We start from the raw sequence: 20,515 nt of genomic DNA on the forward strand, positions 1-20,515 counted from the left end.
AAAAACATTTGGCTGTTAATTTGTGATAAGTAACGAAGTTTACTTTCATGTAACACACATGTATAGTTGGCTATTTTGTTTTGTGTTTTATATACAAAATGTGATCGAAGTGGGATTATAATATCATAAGCAAAAATAAGACATAACATGACCTAGTGAATAAAGGGGTACTTGACTCGCAATCTGTTGATTGAAGTTCGAATCCATATTACCGAACATATTTACTTTTTCATCCGTGGTGTGTTAGAATGTAACAGTTAGTTCCTCTACTCGTGGGGAGGTTATACACGTGCGGTGGATGGTGTCGACTAACTGCTTTCCCTCTTGCCTGTCACTGCGAAATTTAGGTCGGCTAGCGCAGATAACCCTTGTGTAGCTTTGTGCGAGATTTAAAGGAAAAAGGCAAAATTATTTGGTTTAAAAAATATCCTTATGATTTGCCCCTAATGTATGTAAGTGCGAGTTTGTGTTCCTACGTAACCGTTCAGTACGCATTTGAAATCCTTGTCCTTTTATTTAACTTTAGCCAGAATTCAAAATAAAATTCTCATTTGAGATACTTAAACCTTAATGTAATATCTTTTTATGCTGCAGTGCCGCCATCTTCCGGAAGGTACTGCTACTTTTAGAATATCACGAAACAACGACAAAATATTTGTTATGCAATAGGCATGCAACAGTGAATTGTAATGACTTCGTCGTGTGTGTGTGTGTGTGTGTGTGTGTTTTCTTACAGCAAAGCCACATCGGGCTATCTGCTCAGTCTACCGAGGGGAATCGAGCCCCTGATTGTTAGCGTTGTAAATCCTGGACTTCGTTTTTATTACATATCTATAGATGTTAAATTCAGGAATTTAACTAATACTGTGCAAAGATAACCAATGAAAGAAACTTTTTCTCGAGAGAATTTCTAAAGCATTGGAACTGATATATATAATAATAATAATAATAGTGTAACAACATTTAACGTCGTGTGTAGCAGTTGTCTACACGAAGTATCAGGTACAGTAGATTTGCGATGTCATAAAGTTCTGTAGTTATGATGGTTATTTCCATTTGATGTACACGTAACAGATCTTGAATCAAACGGGATCTCTTGGTGTATGAACACTTAACATTCTTATGCCCGTAATCCATTGTTCGACTTGGCTAACTTGAGTGCACGTCTTCTTCGCGGAGGTTTCAGGTTTTGTAGCTTTTACTGTAGCCAACCAGAATGATTCAGGTGAGTGCGTGAGCAGCGCGAGCTTCATGCAGGTGCACTTTGTGCTCTTACTGGACAACAACGCGTGCACTATAGACCTTTTAGATAGATGTACGACGCGGCACGCTTTTAGGACTCAACTCTGCTTTTCTCTAATGGAACTGTCTCTTTAAGTGGTCTTAATGTGGCAAGGGCTAAAGATGGGGGTGGGGAATAGACGGATGGAAGACAGCTTGTAGTAACTGTCTACAACGCGATGGATGTTATCTTATTAGTTCAAAAAGCTTGCATTAGTGGCTGGCTTTCTGCAAAAAGGACGAATGCCGATAGCTTTTAGCTGACCAAGCCTCGATGTCATCAGCTTTTGTCGTTATTCTCATCAGGCCAAAGCTGACCCATTGGTAATGCATTGGTGGAGGACAGATGGTTTCAGAGTCCATATATGAAGGCTAAGTGCATAATGCCACGTGAACTGTAATTCTTCATCCTCCATAGACCGCAGACTACTTAAGAGCAAAAGGAGCAGAGGCTGTTTACTCAGGATTTCTATGGCAACATTGCCCATTAAAGTAATCAACGACTGTTTGACTGAATAATGTTCATGGCTTTCTGTTCTACTAAGACATGAAACAGTGCTTTTGTAGATCACACAAATGCATTCCAGTGAGCCTAACTGATATGACCATCGTAAAATGTCATAAAAGTACGGCTAATGGACCATTTATGTTTGACGTTATGGATGAGTTCATTTTATACTTTTTGAAGGCACTTTATTCTTTGTGCACGTTATGGAATTGTCTTTACAATACTTTTGTATGTTAATATGAACTAGTGAAAAAGTTAGTTTCGTATTTGCAAATTTGTTTAGTTCCGAGTTTCTTTGTGTGGGGAGGTTATAGCAATGTCACATTGGGCTATCTGCTGTGTCGACCGAGGAGAATCGAATCCCTTAATTTAGCGTTGTAAAACTTTAAAGTTCCCACTGTCTTACCGGGGGACTTTTGGAGTCTTTACCTTCTCGGTGGATAAGATATTCACTCGTAATCTGAGGGTCGCGGGTTCGAACCTCCGTCGCACCAAACATATTCGCCCTTTCAGCCGTGCGGACGTTATAATGTGACGATCAATTCCCCTATTTGTTGGAAAAGAGTAGCCCAAGAGTTGGCGGTGGGTGGTTCTGCCTCCCGTCTAGTCTTACACTGCTAAATTAGGGGCGGCTAGCGCAGATAGCCCTCGTGTAGCTTTGCGCAAAATAAAGAAACAGACTTTACCTTGCAGTGTAAAGTCATACCTTGATGCGTGCTTTTCAAATTTTTTTCTCCGTAGATAGGAGTGGTCTGTAATTTCATTTTAGTCATCTGCTGAGTTGTAGTTGACGTGATGCTAGACATGGTCGTAAGAACATTTCATTTTTATTGCATTATTTAATCAGAGTAAATATTAAACATACGGGTTACTTCAGATTGAACCAAAACACCAATTGTAATTTTTCGTATTTACTGGGTTGGAAAGTTGAAATATGATTCAGATGTACACTAAATAAAATGAGAGCAACACATTAATTTTAAACTGTTTAGTTATTCTGACGCCTCAAGATAAATTCTACAAAATATTACGAGTAATATATATATTTTTTTAGGTTTACAAATGCCTGCATTCGTTAGTTACATCGAAAGTTAAAAGAAAATAGTCGGTTAAAAGTTTGATTATTCTGAGAGTACATTACCGACAGATGTTGACGGCTTTAATTTTTAAGTATCATACATTACAAACTAATACAGATATAGGAGGATATATTGGCTTATTTCAAGTGAAATTGCGAACTTTTTAGATGTTTTTCTCTTCTGGGTCGCTGTTTTATTTTGGAATGGATGTAAACAAATGTTTTATTTTGGAATGGATGTAAACAAACATGTTGAAAGACCATATGAAAAAAAATTCGTGGGTAAACAGTTGCAACCTAGAACTGGCAAAAGGCCAAACTGAACACGTTGAATAAGGTTTGGTCAAATTTCAATACAAGAAAGGCAGCAAGGTCTAAGCTAAAAATCAAAACGAAACACGGAAAAACAGAAACAAACCATAACTGTGTTGGCTGACACCGACATTCAGACTGTGATAATGGTGTTTTACAAATGCTTCGTATTAAAAATCTATTATCCATGATTCAAATGCTCATAACTACTTTACGTTTCTGGCGGATACGTGTGAGCACTTTGTAAAAATGAAAGAATACTTATAGTGTTTAATATAAGTGAATTCTTTCAGTTGCTATGTGCTTGTCATTTGATGTGTTATGGTGATTTGAGTTGGTAAAACACGCACTCAGTATGCGAGAGGTCTTGGATTTTATCCGAGTTGAGTAATTGATTTGTTGTTGTTTTGTAATTTCGCACAAAGCTACTCGAGGGCTATCTGCGTTAGCCGTCCCTAATTTAGCAGTGTAAGACTAGAGGGAAGGCAACTAGTTATCACCACCCACCGCCAACTCTTGGGCTACTCTTTTACCAACAAATAGTGGGATTGACCGTCACATTATACACCCCCACGGCTGGGAGGGCGAGCATGTTTAGCGCGACGCGGACGCGAACGCGCGACCCTCGGATTACGAGTCGCACGCCTTACGCGCTTGGCCATGCCAGGCCGAGTAATTGATAAAATTGAAACTAGGTTATATTGGAATAATCTGTTTTTTGATAGACTGTTTATTGTTGTTTTCTCTGAAAGCTACACAAAGGGATATTGTGTTTTGCCCACCACGAGTATCGAAACTCACTTTCTAGCGTTGTAAGTCTACAGACATGCAGCTGTGCTACTGGGGTTTCTCTTTGAAAAGAAATTGTTTATTTTTTTAGTGGGGTTTATATGGGATTATGAAATATATAACAAGTTTGTTAAACAAACGTTCAAGTGAAACAAGTTAATAATAAGGAAATTCTCTGTTAGTGTTACTGCCACGTGCTTACAATTATGATTACTGCTGACTGTTGTAACACTTTTCTAACTTAAGCAATTAAACTGGAAGAATTCTTATCATGAATATTGATATCGGTTTTTCCCAAGTTTTCTTCGGAAATCTTGTGACGTATCCCTTTCACGTGACTTGTCAGTAAACAAAGTATTAGTTGTATACCGCAGTTTATCCAACATTCTGTGAATAAACATTAACTGATTATGTAACGAATAGTTTATATTATTCACATTTTATCAATAGCAAAGTCAATGGAGCTCGCTTGTATCAGTCTACTATCTAAAGCTGTCGAATGATATTTGAGGTTATTGTTTGATTAAATCTTCATGTACAACGATTTATTACGAGTGTCGCCATACCTGACGAGGAACGACTAGCTCCAACATCAAATTACCAACTTTACGGACCTGGGCAATAATTAGTGGCTACATGTAAAAACCTGCAGTCAACAAATTCGTGAACTGAACCCACAAGCAGTTTGCTGTGTAAATAGCCAAGGCACCGATAGGTCAGCTGGTACAGAGATCACATTCCCTCTGCAATGTTTGAAAGTTCTCTTTTGTGTGGGCCCGGCATGGCCAGGTGGTTAAGGCAATCGACTCGTAATCTGAGGGTTGCAGATTCGAATCCCTGTCACACCAAACATGCTCGTCCTTTCAACCATGGGGGCGTTATAATGTGTAATGTGATGGTCAATCCCACTATTCGTTGGTAAAAGAGTAGCCCTAGAGTTGGCGGTGGGTGGTGATGACTAGCTGCCTTCCCTCTTGTCTTACACTGCAAAATTAGGGACGGCCATTGCAGATAGCCCTCGTGCAGCTTTGCGCGAAATTCGAAAACAAACAAATAAACAAATCTCTTTTGTGTACAGCAGTGGTGTAAGAACGTTAAAAATTTGTTTTTCGTTTCTATTGAGTTCAAGATACACCTCCAGAAGCGAGACAGAAGATAGGAGTCTTTTATAACATCTCTCAGACTCAATGTAATACTACGCGTACAGCAAACATTTGAGGGTTGTAATTAGCTTTAAGCTTAAAATCCGTTCTGGAATAGTATTCTCTAACTTTTCTCAAAGTTAGTTTGACCTAACGTGGTAAAAGTGTAGCACATGTTTTCTCACAAAAACAAGCTGTACATGCTTCTTTAAATGATATGGGGAATTCGTCCAGTTGTTGCAATCTGTAGCAACGGTAAGAAAGCAACAAACAGTTGACATACCATATGGACAGTGTTACACAAGGACAAACGAAAGTTATTCTTTGTGTATCAAGCACCCCATGTCTGGTGTTACACGGGAAGAATGCGGTTTTATTCTTGATCTTTCACGTATTCTCAAACCAGTATTCAGAAGGTTAGATAAAACAACTATACACCAAGACTAGCAGAAGTAGCGCAACTAACACTATGAGATATTAGCTGTCCCTGGGGATAAGACACATGTTTGTTTAGCCCTTAAAAGAATTACCGTGAGAAAAACAGCAGCGACGTGGGCAAATATGGCATTAAAATGACTTTCGGTGCATTACTTCTCACGTGCAAGAATCAGCTTTCCATAACGGAATGAGTCAGTGTTTCGTATGCTCAGATGCTTCTCAGATTCGCTCGCAGTTATCTAATCGGTTTCCTATCCTTTTTTTTTTCTACCACTGGGTCGGTTTTAATAATAGGTGGTACATAGCAAGCTGCACATGACAGCCCAGGCGAGTTAACTGCCGATTATTTACTTTGGCCCTCCGCCCTGAATCGTGAATTATCTGCGCTTGTGGTGATCAACAGCACGGGAGGGTCGTCGCCGCGTTGCTACCGAATACACCACCCGCTTTCTACAGTGCACTCGCGCCTGGCTGCTTGCGAGGAACGCGCTCTCCCCCCCCCCCCCCTCTCCGAGGTGGCGCGTGGCCAGCACGATAACAGGCTGACTAGAGATCTAATACTATTCATTGGTCTTTCGCTGTGCCAGATTCTTCGCGATTTTGACGGGAGAATATGTACTTAATCATTTCACTCGCGCTCGCCTCGTCTCTCCCACAATCCCCTAGCAGCTCGTGACTTAACCTGTGTAGCTTTAACAGCGCACTACCTTATTACGCGCTCACGTTGAGCGCGATCAGCGCTTCAGTAATCTTTCAGTCTGATGGTTTCCGGCTGGTTTCGCAACTCTAGTCGCTCGGATAAGCTTCAGCCCACCCTTCAACAGTCAAACCTGGCACAAATAATAGACTTCTTTCCAACATGTTATTTTTCCGGTGGGGATTTTCACATTTCTACCTCCCTTACAGCAGACAGCTGTCAGGGACACAATAAATGGGACCCTGGTATGTTTCTTTAAGATACTAGTCCTGTAGTTGTAGAGAAAATGAATCAAGAGAACTATATAACGTAAATTCCTGGTAATACAGTATTTTCGAATGAATCGATTAGATTGTTTTTACTGCCGAGCCCCAGATCAGTTCAAAAACTTTTTTTAAATGTGCTTGTAACTGTTAATACTTTTCAAAGTTTATTTTTTCAGCACCATCCCTAGAATAATTTATATTGTACCAAGACAAAATACTATAACGTATATAGGTTAATATTTTTAATATATTTTACTTACACGACTGAGGATAGACGACAGATATATGTAAACATTGTGTTATGTTCGTCGTGGTGATCGAATTAATGCTGAAATAGCGACATTTCACGATAATCATTCACTGGTTTCCACTTCTCATTCTGAGAGTTACGGGCTCGAATCCCTGTCCAACCGTACATGTTTGCCCTTTCAGCTGTGGGGGCGTTATAAATGTGATGGTCAATCACCCTATTCTTTAGTAAAACAGTAGTAACCCAAGAATTGGCGGTGGATGGTGATGACTAGCTGCCTTCAATCTAGGTCTTACACTGCTAAATTAGGGAAGGCCAGCTCGAATTGCCCTCGTGTAGCTTTGCGCGACTTTCAAAACAAACCAAATCAAATCCAGAAATATTCCTCATTCAAAGAGGGTAAAAATTGTGAGGGTACGTAATCCGTAGTTTCTTCTCCTATGGAAATGAGGGTTTCGTCGATAATGGCGTCGTCACATGCCATAGTGATAATAAATGAAGTATTTTTTAGGCTTGAGGCTGTCTTTGTTTTCCTCAACTTTGTAATTATTATTGTTTGCTTGATTAGTTTTGCATTAAATTAAAAAAAAACACTCGAGGGCTATCTGCGCTAGTCGTCCCTAATTTAGCAGTGTAAGAATAGAAGGCAGCTAGTCATCACCACCCACCGCCAACTCTTGGGCTATTAAGTCCATATGGCTTGGAAAGATGAGCATGTTTGGTGTGACAATGATTCGAACCCGCGACCCTCGGATTACGAATCGAGTGATTTAACCACCTGGCCATGCCGGGCTCTGTAATTATGAAAATTTTCAAGTATTAACAAGTTTCTTGTATTGGCTATTCTAATTCTCTCTCTGATGCTATGTTTATTTGTTCGAAGTTAAGCACAAAGTCGCACAATAATTTATGTATGCTCTGCCCACCACGTGTATCGAAACTCGATTTCCAGTGTTGTGAGTCCGCACTGGGAAGCTTCTCTCAAATAATTTTCTTTTTTTCTAGCTGCTTTTTGCACATTTAGTTTACTCATAACTCGCGGACTTATACATATTTCAACAACACAAGCGATACTTTAACGTACTTTAGACAAACGCGTTGAACGGAATTTATATGAATTAATAAAATACTAAAAAAATTAATTACCCCCGCTTTTTAGCTAATAGAATCTCCGAGTTGTTTTTTTTTTTTTTTTTCAGGTACAAACTTTGAGCTCATAGCTCCGTCATCTGTTGACCAATCTGTAATCTAATTACGGTCTTGGATTCAGGAGGTCAGTCCTTTTCAATTATGTTTGACTATGTCCAATATTAACTTACTCTAATTCTGTCTCAAATAATTTCATTTGAAGGTAGATTAGTAGAGATCATGATGAGTAATAAAATCAAATCTGGTATAAGCGCATCCCATATTTGGTATTGTTGGAGTGCAAAATTATAGCTAATAAAAACAAATGTTATAGATTAATTTACTTTAATCTTACCGAAAATACTTTCAATAGCCGCGGCTGTTGAGGATTTCCTCTTGTACGAACCAAGTTTTTGTACATTTATCATAATATTTCTTAGATATTATTTTTGTGCAACTGAACATTGTACAAAATTCAAAGAGCTGTAGGGAGCTTAGTGTTCAATTAATTATTTTGTCTTTGAAAATCTAGACACGTGGTTCGCAAACAGCGAGACACGTCTTCGGTTGGTGATCCACTATGACTATAAAAATATAGGAATTATATAACTGAAAATACGTATGTATATATAAAGGATTTAAAACTACTGTACAAATATGACTATTATTAAGTAGTGTAGTAACAAACTGATGCAGAAAAACAGCATGCACAGTATATATACAAATAACTTGTACATGGTGAAGGGAGACGCAAGAAAACACATGTTTAGAAAGGTTTGCGCAACATTGATACAGACGATGGATAAAAATAAATAAATACTGCAAGTTTAGAAACAAGTTGTGTGTTTGACAACATGTGCCACTCAGATTGTCAAAGAAATGCTAAAAGAAGACGATTTTAAATGTTTTTGTTTCAGGAAATAGCTAACTATTGACATCTGTCTGGTGGCGCTCGCGTGCATGTAGAACTGCTTCACCCGCTGTTGCGACAGACTTTTCTAATCTCATTATGAATAACTTCTGAACAAAAATGATCTTGGGCACTGAGATAAACTTTCACATTTGGTAAGTGTAGTGGTTGCAGTTCTAGGGTTGGTGTTCTGCTGATAAGGTGAAAGAAGTTCACGTGATACTTCGACACTTGCGCGTGGTCACCAAAGTCCTCAGTCACCTTTCTTCAGTACAGTTTAATGCTTAAAGCACATACGTATAATAAGGGACAAAGTGTACTGACGATCTTAATATAATTTATCTTTTAAGGCAAAAGTTTCATTATATTACAACACAACTCTGTAGGGTTAATACTGTAAGATTGAAATCATGAAAAATTGGCCTTGAAACGTTTGAATAACACCAGTTATCCAAGACAGTTGAATGAACATCTCGTTGAAGCCTAAAATAAGTTTCCGAAGTTTGGAGATGGGCCAAAACCTCCTCAAGTTAACTGCAAAGTAGGACAAAACCCCTTAGTAAAATAGAACAAAAGCTTCCACTTTTTCTATTTCTGCTGTTTTTCTATGTTGAAACACTTAGGTAATCACTGTTTTATCTACCTGAGTGACTTGCGTGATCTACGCTGTATGGTGAGAATATACTGTTTATGTGAGCTTTGTAGTATTTTTAAAAAATGGTTATTCCCTCTGAGTTACCCGAAAAATCAGTCTCTCTTCAACCACCATGAGGATCATTGAGATAAAAAAAGAAGGTTCCAACCTGTGTGTAGAAATATACTTGTACACCAAGAACAGGCCCGACATGGCCAGGTGGGTTAAGGCGTTCAACTCGTAATCCGAGGGTCGCGGTTTTGAATCCCCGTCGCACCAAACATGCTCGCCCTTTCAGCCATGGGGGCATTATAATGTCACGGCCGATCCCACTATTCGTTGGTCAAAGAGTAGCCCAGGAGTTGGTGGTGGTGGTGGCTAGCTGCCTTCCCTCTAGTCTTACACTGCTAAATTATGGATGGCTAGCACAGATAGCCCTTGTGTAGCTTTACGCGAAATTCAAAACAAACACCAAAAACAGTACCAACAGTACACGAATATGTTAGTGCATTCCTCTGAAAACATTTCTATCTTGAGAAGGTTATGCTCATACAAATGTGAAGGTGAAACAAATACTTTCTGTGACAGAAGACAGCCACGACCCAGATCCTAACAAGATCTGAGGTGAAGAACACTATGATACAAAGTATGACTTAAAAACTTCATGTTATTATTTGTTCTAGTGGGTTTTGTCCTATGTTTCCAAAGATTAGAGTAATACCCTTACTGCCATTTGAAACTATTTTTGCTCGACTGAGCGCGGCACAACTTTATATCATCTTTGACAGCACCGTTCTTTCGTCTCTGTATCACTATTTCTGAGCGATATTACAATGCGTTATTTGAACTCGTAATATAATATAATTCTTTCTCGACGGCGTGTTCCATGAACGTGAAGAGGAATATTCGGCACCACACGAATCAATATTGATGAACGCAATTTCACATCCAAGAATGTATTAGAGCACCGCAAGCTACTTATTGTTATTATAATTAGAGAAAATCGGGATACGTACTGACTGAATTGCAAATATAGATACGATTTGCCTTTGTGGACATAACCTGCTCTGATTATACATGTTACTGCTCTTACTTCACTATCTACGAAAAAGCTGTCTGCCTGTTTAACCATTATGTTATATGAAATCTCAGTAACGATCCACTAAGTATCATTCACGAGACTCGGAATGGAAGTCTGTGAGGTTAATATCGAGTACAACATGTTTGTCACCGTCAAACGTATTTGTCACAAACACTCCTGATCACATAACATAATTCAACAAAATTATCGCCATTTTGTGATCAATTGTTTCTGTGGTATTAACACACTTAAACACATCACATTGTTCCCGTTGAGTTTAACTGACGCTAGAAAGTAGCTTGTATGTTTTTGATATAAATATACTATTACGACAATTCGTGTATTTTAAAGTTTTAGCATCAATACAGTTAATTAACGCAGGTTTGTTCTGTGATTGTGCCAGAGAAGATACCATTTTCAACAAGCCTAACTTGTTCGGAGTATTAAGACTTTTGAGTTGAGTAGAATTTTGATAGTAATACAGAGGTTGAGTGCATTATATTAAAATGGTTTTGGAGCCTCACTACGTCGTGACAGTCCATATCGCCACGTCCAGTCATACTCTTTCTTATAACTGGGTATCTTGACAATATCTTAATATAGTTTCCATTGCGAATTGATTCGTCGTGAGCTTGTCATGCCCGAAACACATCACTCCTCCCTGGTTACTTTCTATAATTTATTTAGTATACGAAGGCAACGATTTCCAAAAGCTTGTGTAAACAGTCAAAATTCAAAAATAATTTGAATGTTTTAATATATATATATTAATATTGAACATTATTGGTATTTACGATATATGGTTATTCGCGAATTTTATGTGACAGACGTGTGAATAAATTCGCGTTAATTCCTTCGTACAATAAATTCATAATAATCTACCACGGAAAGAAAACGTGAAAAATAAGTATATTGTAAGGTTTTAAGAGATTAGTGGGAGACAAAGTTAACTAAACCTTATCATTGAAACTCTTTAAACACGTACCCTTCTTGTTCTGATAAATCAAGCTCGGTACACATGCTAGACAGGTCTCTTGTTGACACTGCGTGTTCTATGTAGCATAAGACTGATGTATACCTATCTAGCTGTTCCAGTGCAGTCACTTTAATCCTACGATGTTATCATGTTCAAATCGTGCTCAGCTGTGGCTTAGAGGATTGAGAAACGCATTTACTGTTGATTACGCACGTACGAAAGTAGTGATTTGAAAAAGAAAACACCGAATAATTTAGATCGAAAAATGTTACGTTTCAGTAAACACGTTATTGGTCTAAAAAACATCTTCTACATAATAACATATTCAATTAAAAAAAACGTTTAATGCACGCGCTCTGTTCCAGGGTGTGCAGAATTTTATTTAGACAATGCTTCATTGTACAGCGGTAAGTCTCCAAATTTACAACGCTAAAATCAGGGGTTCGATCCTCCTCGGTGGGCTCAGCAGATAGCCCGATGTGGCTTTGCTATAAGAAAAACACACAAAACACACTTCATTGGTCTAAAAAATCATCTACATCATAACACATTCAATTGAAAAAACTTTTAATGCACGCGCTCTGTTCTAGGGTGTACAGAATTTTATTTAGACAATACTAGAGTTTTTACTGGTAACTTACACTCGTAACAAATGCTGAATAAGAAATATCACGTTTATATTACTATTTGGTTTAACTTATTTCAACAGAGCCACGTTTCAATTTGTAAACACCTCCAAATATAACGAACTCACGCGTTAGAATATCTTCAGTCTTATTTGAATACTCAGAGTTGTGGACAATTAGTCACGATTGTTTGAACAAAGGTATCCAAAATTTCACTGTGTGCTACTTTGCTCAACTATCAGTGTACTACGTCTAGATTAAGCACAAAACTAACGTACTTGACAACGGTTGTTAAGGTTTCACTCTGGCAGTGCTAACTTATTGTAATAAGAAGACAACGAATTTGTTTGAAAAATATTTGATTTTTACAGGCTTGATAAAACTACTGCATGTACAGCTAAGTCCATATCGGCCCTCTGAATTATACTAAGTAACAACAATAATTATAAACCTATTGTTCAAATAAAAGTATCGGTTTCTGAATTAATAAAAAGTAAGCTAAAAGACTGGTTGAATCACTCTTAGATATTTTACTATTTTGAATTGCATTGACCTGAAGAGACAAATACAGTAACTATTCGCTCGACTAACAACATAACATTTATATCTATATATATGTTAAGTAATAAGGCTGGAACAATCAAGCCAGGAATTCATGTTATATTTATAGAATTAACAGGCAATACTAACACGATTTTATCCTGATACGCCATCAACCCGCGTTGTCACCAAAGTTTAATTTCACTTGTAATACTTTAGGCTTTAACACTCAACTAATATTGTTCGTTTTTAAATTTTATAAACCAATTTTCGATCAGAGTTTGCTCAGAATTCTGAAAATGGTAATTAATCATATTTTTTAACACCACTACCTTTCCAAACGTTGTGTGTGTACACACACACACACACACACACAAAAGCATGTCGTTCGAAAATAGTGTTTCATATGCAGGAGAAGTTTAATAGAACTTAAATTAGCTCGATTTCCCTTTTGAAACAACATGACAGGACGACAGATTCTGTAGACACGATGATAATATAATTCAAAACAGACTAGAATATTATATAGAGTTAGGAGTATATAATTTTTGCTTCAGCTTATAGAAGCTTACCGTGTGAGAAACAATCGACAACGGATGTTAAATCAAGTCTAATCAATGTGTCACATAAGTTGGCAGCAAGAGGAAAATCACTCTGCTAGCTTGACAAAGTGTTCTTGACAGAACCAATTTCGGTGGTAGCGTTATATTACCGCTAGTATCAAGGCGAAGCATCTTCCAGCCTTTAGGCTGCAAAACCTGTTCATTTCCAGCATACCAAGAGGAACCGAAAGTAATATGAAAAGATATTGACTTCGTGCAGTGTACTCCAAGGCCTTACGGAAATTTATGGTCAGTCTGCCTAAGTTGTTGGAAATCATTGCCTCACTGCAGCAAGCAGAGCAACTCTTACCATTATCATCCTCTCTTGACCTTCCCCATCCGTTGTTTTGATTGCGCGCCTAAAGGCATTTTATGAAGTGAGAGACAGACTCAAATATTTCATTTGTACTTCCCGGAAGTTCACTTCGGAGTACAAAACACCACCATTGTCTGTGTACACGTAAGGCAGAGTATGTTGAAAACTTGTTTTCGGACGAGACACTACTAAATCATGCATGTAATGTTTTGGAACCTATGTCTATCCCCTACATGTTCCTGAAAAAAACAACAACAAAAATTTCATTTTCTTTCTGTATAGAATTTCTTCTCAGTTTCACAAGAAACCTGAGGTTGTTTTTCAGAAATTTTGAGGGATTCCCTCTTCAGATATATTCACAGTAATCTTAATGGAGCATTATTTCAGACAACGACTTTATTTGGTTGTAATAATTCTCAGAAACATTCAGGGATTCCCTCTTCAGATATATTCACAGTAATCTTAATGGAGCATTATTTCAGACAACGACTTTATTTGGTTGTAATAATTCTCAGAAACATTCAGGGATTCTATCTTCAGATTATTCACAATACTTTTAGTAGATAATTATTTTAGATAACAACTGTATCCGGTTATAGAAATTCCGTTCAAATTCTGCAGTTTTAGTTAATAATTTCAGCAATATCTTATTTTGAACCTTTTCCGTTAAGTACGTTTACCCACATCAGGATGAACGAACAGTTATATTGCGTGTTTAGTTTGACAATATATTAACCAATTAGTTGTGTGTTTGTGATTAAGTACAAAACTAAACAATGGATTTCTTGTGCTCCGAACACTACGGATATCGAAATCCGGTTTCTCGCGTTCTAAGTCCGTAGACATACCGCTGTGTCACTACGAAGCATAACCACTTATTAACTGCTTTTTAGCTTATTACCAGTTAAATGTGTGATTTTATCTTCTATTTATGTTCTAATATATATATATGCGTATTTATTTTATCCAGAAATACTTGGACTTTCTTGAAATGGAGATGAAACAGGAGATATCACAACGTCTGCCTGTGGACACAGGAATGGCACCAGAGTGCGCTGGTTGTCAGAAGGTCATCCGAGAAAGATATCTGCTAAAAGCATTGGATCAGTTCTGGCACGAGGACTGTCTGAAGTGTACCTGTTGTGACTGTAGACTTGGAGAGGTAGGCTCCACCCTCTTCACCAAGGCCAACCTCATCCTTTGTAAGAGAGACTATCTCAGGTTAGTGACTAAAGAGGATTAGGAACTTTAAAAGATGCAGAGTTTTCTAAACTTGATAAACTTTATGTATATACATATATAAATATATACAAGTTGAGTAAACAATTTTTAAGTCACAAACCTTCTGATCAGAGCAGTTTCAATACCTCATGTTTGTTTTGGAGCAAAGCCACTATATCTGCCATATTGCAGCTGGTGAGCCCTGGAATTAGATGAGAGGTCTCGTTGGCAATGGACATGACATATGTAAAGTTTTTATATGTATATAATAAACTTTCTCATAAGTTCTTAGAATTCGTGGAAGTAAAGCAAGTCGATTTCTGAAAGTTGCATAACATATGTACTGGAGAGAATAAGGTGGATTAGTGTGTTCCGATATGTTAAACATTTAAATAATGAACAGCCAACATTAAAAAAAATGTTTCAGATATTTTTCTTCCCTCAGCTTTAAACATCCTTTATATGTGAAAAGAAATGAAAACAGATGTTTCGCTTTTACTTAAAGTTGTCTAAGAACCGTTACTTTGGAAATATTAGAAATTTGTTTTCATATCGTTCTTGCCCACTAGTGGGACAGTGTTATGTCTGCAGTCTTACAACACTAAAATTCGGGTTTCGATACTTGTAGTTGGTAGATCACAGACAGCCCATTGTGTACTTTTGTGTTTAATTACAAACATCCAACCAATCAAGCCAACCATGTCTTTCCTTTTATTATCAGATCGCTTGTTCAATATTACAGTACTCAAACAACAAATAAACTCTACAATAAAGTTGTTTTCCTTGCTCTGTCTTTGTTTTGAGGATGTCATCAGAGTTTTCGTATTAATTTAACCCACACACTCGACATGACCTGTTAGGTAAATAAAATTTCTTTGGAATTGACATTTAAAGAAAATTATATTTGACAGCTGTTGCAGAAGGTTGTTATACCACAGGGTGTATATATATGATCGTGCTTATTATGTTCATTTTAATAAAACGAAGGTTAATAAGGGATTAATTGAAACCTGACGACTTTCACAATAATTTAATTTACAATTTTTGATAAACAAACAGGTCATTGATCTCAATATGAATTCACGTACAAAAGAGAAGTTCGATAAGTAACATTATTGTTTGGTTTTAACTAGGTTGTTTGGTACGACTGGTGTTTGTTCAGCTTGTAGTAAAACCATCCCAGCCTTTGAGATGGTGATGAGAGCCAGAGGAAACGTCTATCACTTGGAATGTTTCGCATGCCAGCAATGCCGCCACAGGTAAGCTCAAAATTGTGAGTTTTAAAAATATATGTTGTTGTCCTCCAGAAACACAATTATCCATAAATGAATCTTTAGTTTACAGATCAAATAAACACGAAAAATAGCTGCTCCTTTGTCTTTTTACAGTTTACTTTAGTGATAAGACATCCAAATTACACAAACTGAATATGCTACAGCGAAGTAAGGGAAAGTCTGGTTAAAAGTGGTGTTCAGTAATATTGGCGCTGAGGTAGGGTAATGGTGTAACGTGTGAAAGTTCCCAGGGTCAAACTTGCTCGTGAGAAACGCAACAACTGGATTATCACTCTGATAAAAAAAATCTCATCAGCAATAAATGCAAAGTGAGAAAATTTTTCTACGTCGTAAATATCATAAACATATAATTTTGTTGTATCATTTTATATTTTGACAAAAAGAAAACAATACGGGGAAGTGTCTTCTCCCTTTCCATTACTGCACCGCCCCCCCATCAATAAAAAACAAAAATGAAGAGAAAACATCATAAGAAAATAGTGCGTTTATTATTTTTATAGAATAATTTATCTCGTTATTAATGGTACCAATTTTCTTTCTCACTTTGCATTATTACTGATACATACCATTTGTATCGGTACCATTATTACTGATACCATTTGTATCGGTACCATTATTACTGGCGCCAATCTTGTCTCCCTTTGCATTACTAATGGTGTCATTATTATCGGTAACATTAAGAATTAAAAATATAATATCGTAAACCATACACTTACACGAAACGTTTGTTTTGATGTTTTATTCAAAAATAATTACTATACGCTGCATTACATTTTAATATTGAACCTAACTCTCATCGTTTCTGTCTTGTTAGGTTCTGTGTTGGAGACAGATTCTATTTGTACAACAACCGAGTGCTGTGTGAGTACGATTACGAGGAACGAGTTTTATTCGCCAATCTTCCTTATACAGGAGACAGTCTTACACAGCTGAAGAAACAGACAGAAAACCTGACATCCGGCAATAAAGATGATGCCTCAAGTGGCTATGGGAGCCCAGACTCATTAGTTAGTGAAGGCAAATAAAATAGTAACGGGATCTGGTGGTTACAAACTGTGATCTCTAAGTGACTGGATAGAAACTATGATAAGGTGGTCCTGGGTTGCGTTCCGGAGCCAACCTGAGCACTCTGACTGATTAAATGAGAATTATCGACACTTGTGAAATCAACTTTCAAGCTTGTACGTGACCTGCATAATAATATTAATCCCTGTGATCACAAGATGTCTAGTTGGAAACATTAATATAACCGTGACCGATATGTCATCAGTTGTACTCTCACAAGTCTTGTAGCAGGTTTAGTGGCCGCATCACCCTTTCAAGTATTATGAATGAGAACGCGGAAAGAAATTAGTACTATAGAAAAAAAACTTCTTTCGTGTATATACCAGAGTGACTAGAAATAATCACAAAGATACCTTGAAATTAGTTGTGAAACGTTTTCCTGAATGTTTAAAAAAATTCTGACTTTGTTTTTGGTTAACTGGATCTTGCCAGTAGGGGGCTGGAATGAAGTGATAGGTAAGAATATTGTTACGTTTTACTTCTGATCAAATAATCTGATTGCCACGAAATTTACTGCTTTAACCAGCTTATTATTTGTGTTTATTTACGCAGTTGAAATCGAGATTTAACTGAAGTGTGCTAGTATTGCTTCAGTATACTTTTAAAACGATTTTTCTTAGACAGACATGGAATTGGAGTCGAGGCAGCTGGGTAGCATTTCGAAGATTAATATTTCTTTTCGGTCATCGCAAGAAAAATTTATTTTTTATTCCAAGGCCCTCCAGCTGCTCCAACTCACAAGACAGATTGCTTGCTAACCAAACCATGCTGTATTATTAGTAATTCGAATTTTTGGAAGAAACATTACTAATTAAACACCAAAGCGTTTCTACTTTTGCCACTTTATGAATATCAATCAAATACGCACCATCTGTTTTGTTGCATTCAACCAAACAGTAAATACAAGTTACGTTACACCGTAAGAACCTACTCAAATATTTATTTTCCTTGTTTGTCATTGTACGGCTTGTAATGAGGTATATTAGTTTGGGAATCATTAACATATATTTTAGCAGAAGTCCTAATTAATCATTAAAACTAATTATCGCCTTGTTTAAACGTTCTTATAACATATCAAAACTCTATTTTAACCCACAGACTTATTACAATTTCAAAACGGTTTTCCACCTGAAAGCTAAATAGATAAATACTGATTAAAAAGTTTTCGTATCGTGTTCATATTTTGGCTCTTTCCCTGGCCATTTTTAAACAAGTCATCTTTACAGGCTTCGAGTATTCTACTAATTGTTTCTTATCAAAAATGTTTGTCAAACATTTACTTTTTTATTGAAATATCTTAGAACGTGTGTAGGTAGAACGTTCCTCAAGTTGCAGAAATGTACTCTAATCGCCTTTGTAAAATATTTGAAGCCAAATAAATAATGTAACTGTTTCATGACTTAGTTTTTTCAGCAGTCTCTAGAGCTTCACAGCTTTACCCAAAGTGTGAAAAAGCTTTAAAGGTTGCTGAAGAGTGAAAGAAAAGTTTCAACTTGTGTGATAGAAGTTTCACTGATTAAGTGACTTACGAGTTCCACAACTTTACCCAACGTGATAAAAGGAGCTTTAGAGATTGCTGAACAGCGACTTTATAATTCACTAAACCACCTTTGGATTTAAATGTCTCAAAGTAACGATTCGATTAAATAATTTTACTCTATGAACGTATATATATAGCTGTAAGTGGTGATAATGACGGTATATTTTTTCTACTATATAATTCGTGGTGTACAAGAATAAAACAAATTTAAAAGTTAAAAACTACAATCAGTTTTCCTTATTTTTTTGCTTTGATATCGATTTCACAAGAAAGCAGTAGTGCGTGTAGTTCTCAGAATATTTCAGTATTAATTGATGGGCATTCCTCATCAAAACGAAATGGAAACCTATTGATAGTAGCTGTATTCTTAAGGAATGCATACTGGACTAGCCGCGCCTCGAACACTTGGTGATAATTTTAACGTTCTTTATATTTTAACAACCTAGCGTTCTATGAAGCATAAAGACACATTACTAGTTTTAAAAATGACTTTGTATATATTGTATTTGTAGTAAGATAAGCCTGAAAACTACCATACGTTCGTAGTATTGGACATAGAGTTCAGTCGCGAGTTACTTATTCACACAAGCATTTAATCAGTGGCTCAGCAGCAACTCTGAAGGTTTGTGATGTAGTAATCGGGATATTCGTGGTGGGCGTGGCACAGCTAGTCTCGTGTGTTGCTTTGTATTTAATAACAAACAAAATTTATTGAAATTAAAAGCAATGTTGATAGTAATTTTGTTGAAATAAAAATACATTAATATACCCATAAATAGCTTGATGCATACATAGCTTAAAAATATGTCTTATAAAGCTGATGGGGTTGATACATATATTTATATGAATAGTTTTAAGGTTAAATGAGGCAAATATATTTAGATGAGTTTTCACGCTACTGATTTCGAGTAATGATTTATTCTCTTACTTTGTGTGCTGGTCTATGTTTAAACATTAATGCCAATCTTTTAAAATACTTTTTGAGTCAGATCTGTCATTTTTGTCAGCTCTGGCGGTTAATTTATATTTACATTATTAGTTTCCAATGTTCTAAGTAAAGTCAAAGATGCATTTTTTACTATATATTTTTTCTCTTTTCTAAATCACGTTAAATACAGTTTTTTTAATGAAAAAACAAAATAAAACATATTGTAATGTTAGCGTTATATTTGTTCCAGATCACGGAAAAATGGAATACGATCACCCAGTATTCCTTACGCCCACCAGATGTCGCTTTAAAAGGTTAAATTTCCTGTACATTTGATTAAAACGTATATTGTAGAGTGTAAAACGAGGAATGGTGAAATTAAAATGTTTCGTTTTGTATATGTATATAGTTTGTATATACATATATATATATATATGAGAAATGCATATGTAAATTATTTTGTTGTTTAGAGATTTGTTGTAATGCGCTCAGAACTGCTTTTGTGTAATTGTTCAATAAATGTTATGATTTTATGTGGTAAATAAATACGTAGTTAAGAGTTTCAACCACAACTCTTATGATTATAGCAAAAGTTAAGCAAAATGTTTACTAACCTGTATTAACTTATCTCTACTATGATTATAACACTAAGCCTAATCAAAATGATAGAAATATGTAATTCTTTAATTTGTTTTAATCAGTGAATATGGACAGACCTTTAAAATAAAATACTGAAAAGAACAAACAAACAAAGCTATTATCCACGTTTTTTTTTTTTTTGTGAAATTTTTCAATCAAATAGTTAATATGCGTTATAACAAACCACCGAAGCCTTTAGCTAAACAGTTGTATAATATACAATAATGTAATCGAGCTAATTGGCTCTAAGTTT

The 20,515-nt window shown here is 36.4% G+C and overlaps 1 protein-coding gene and 1 long non-coding RNA gene across 2 annotated transcripts in view; both read left to right on the forward strand.

Moving 5' to 3' along the window:
- Positions 1-20,189, forward strand: part of LOC143228980 (LIM domain only protein 3-like) — a 133,251-nt gene extending 113,062 nt beyond the window's left edge. Inside the window, exons 3-6 of the mRNA XM_076460537.1 lie at positions 14,545-14,795; positions 15,929-16,054; positions 16,905-17,611; positions 19,874-20,189. Of these exons, the coding sequence (XP_076316652.1) occupies positions 14,545-14,795; positions 15,929-16,054; positions 16,905-17,115 (588 nt within the window). The 3' untranslated portion in view covers positions 17,116-17,611; positions 19,874-20,189. The remainder of the gene's footprint in view (positions 1-14,544; positions 14,796-15,928; positions 16,055-16,904; positions 17,612-19,873) is intronic.
- LOC143228981 (uncharacterized) lies at positions 4,693-8,034 on the forward strand. Its single transcript, XR_013015588.1, has 2 exons — positions 4,693-6,490; positions 7,961-8,034. It is a non-coding gene; the product is annotated as an uncharacterized LOC143228981 (long non-coding RNA).
- Positions 20,190-20,515: the final 326 nt, after the last annotated feature.

The sequence above is a fragment of the Tachypleus tridentatus genome, chromosome 10 (assembly GCF_004210375.1).
Source record: "Tachypleus tridentatus isolate NWPU-2018 chromosome 10, ASM421037v1, whole genome shotgun sequence".
NCBI classification, from domain to species: Eukaryota; Metazoa; Arthropoda; class Merostomata; order Xiphosura; family Limulidae; genus Tachypleus; species Tachypleus tridentatus.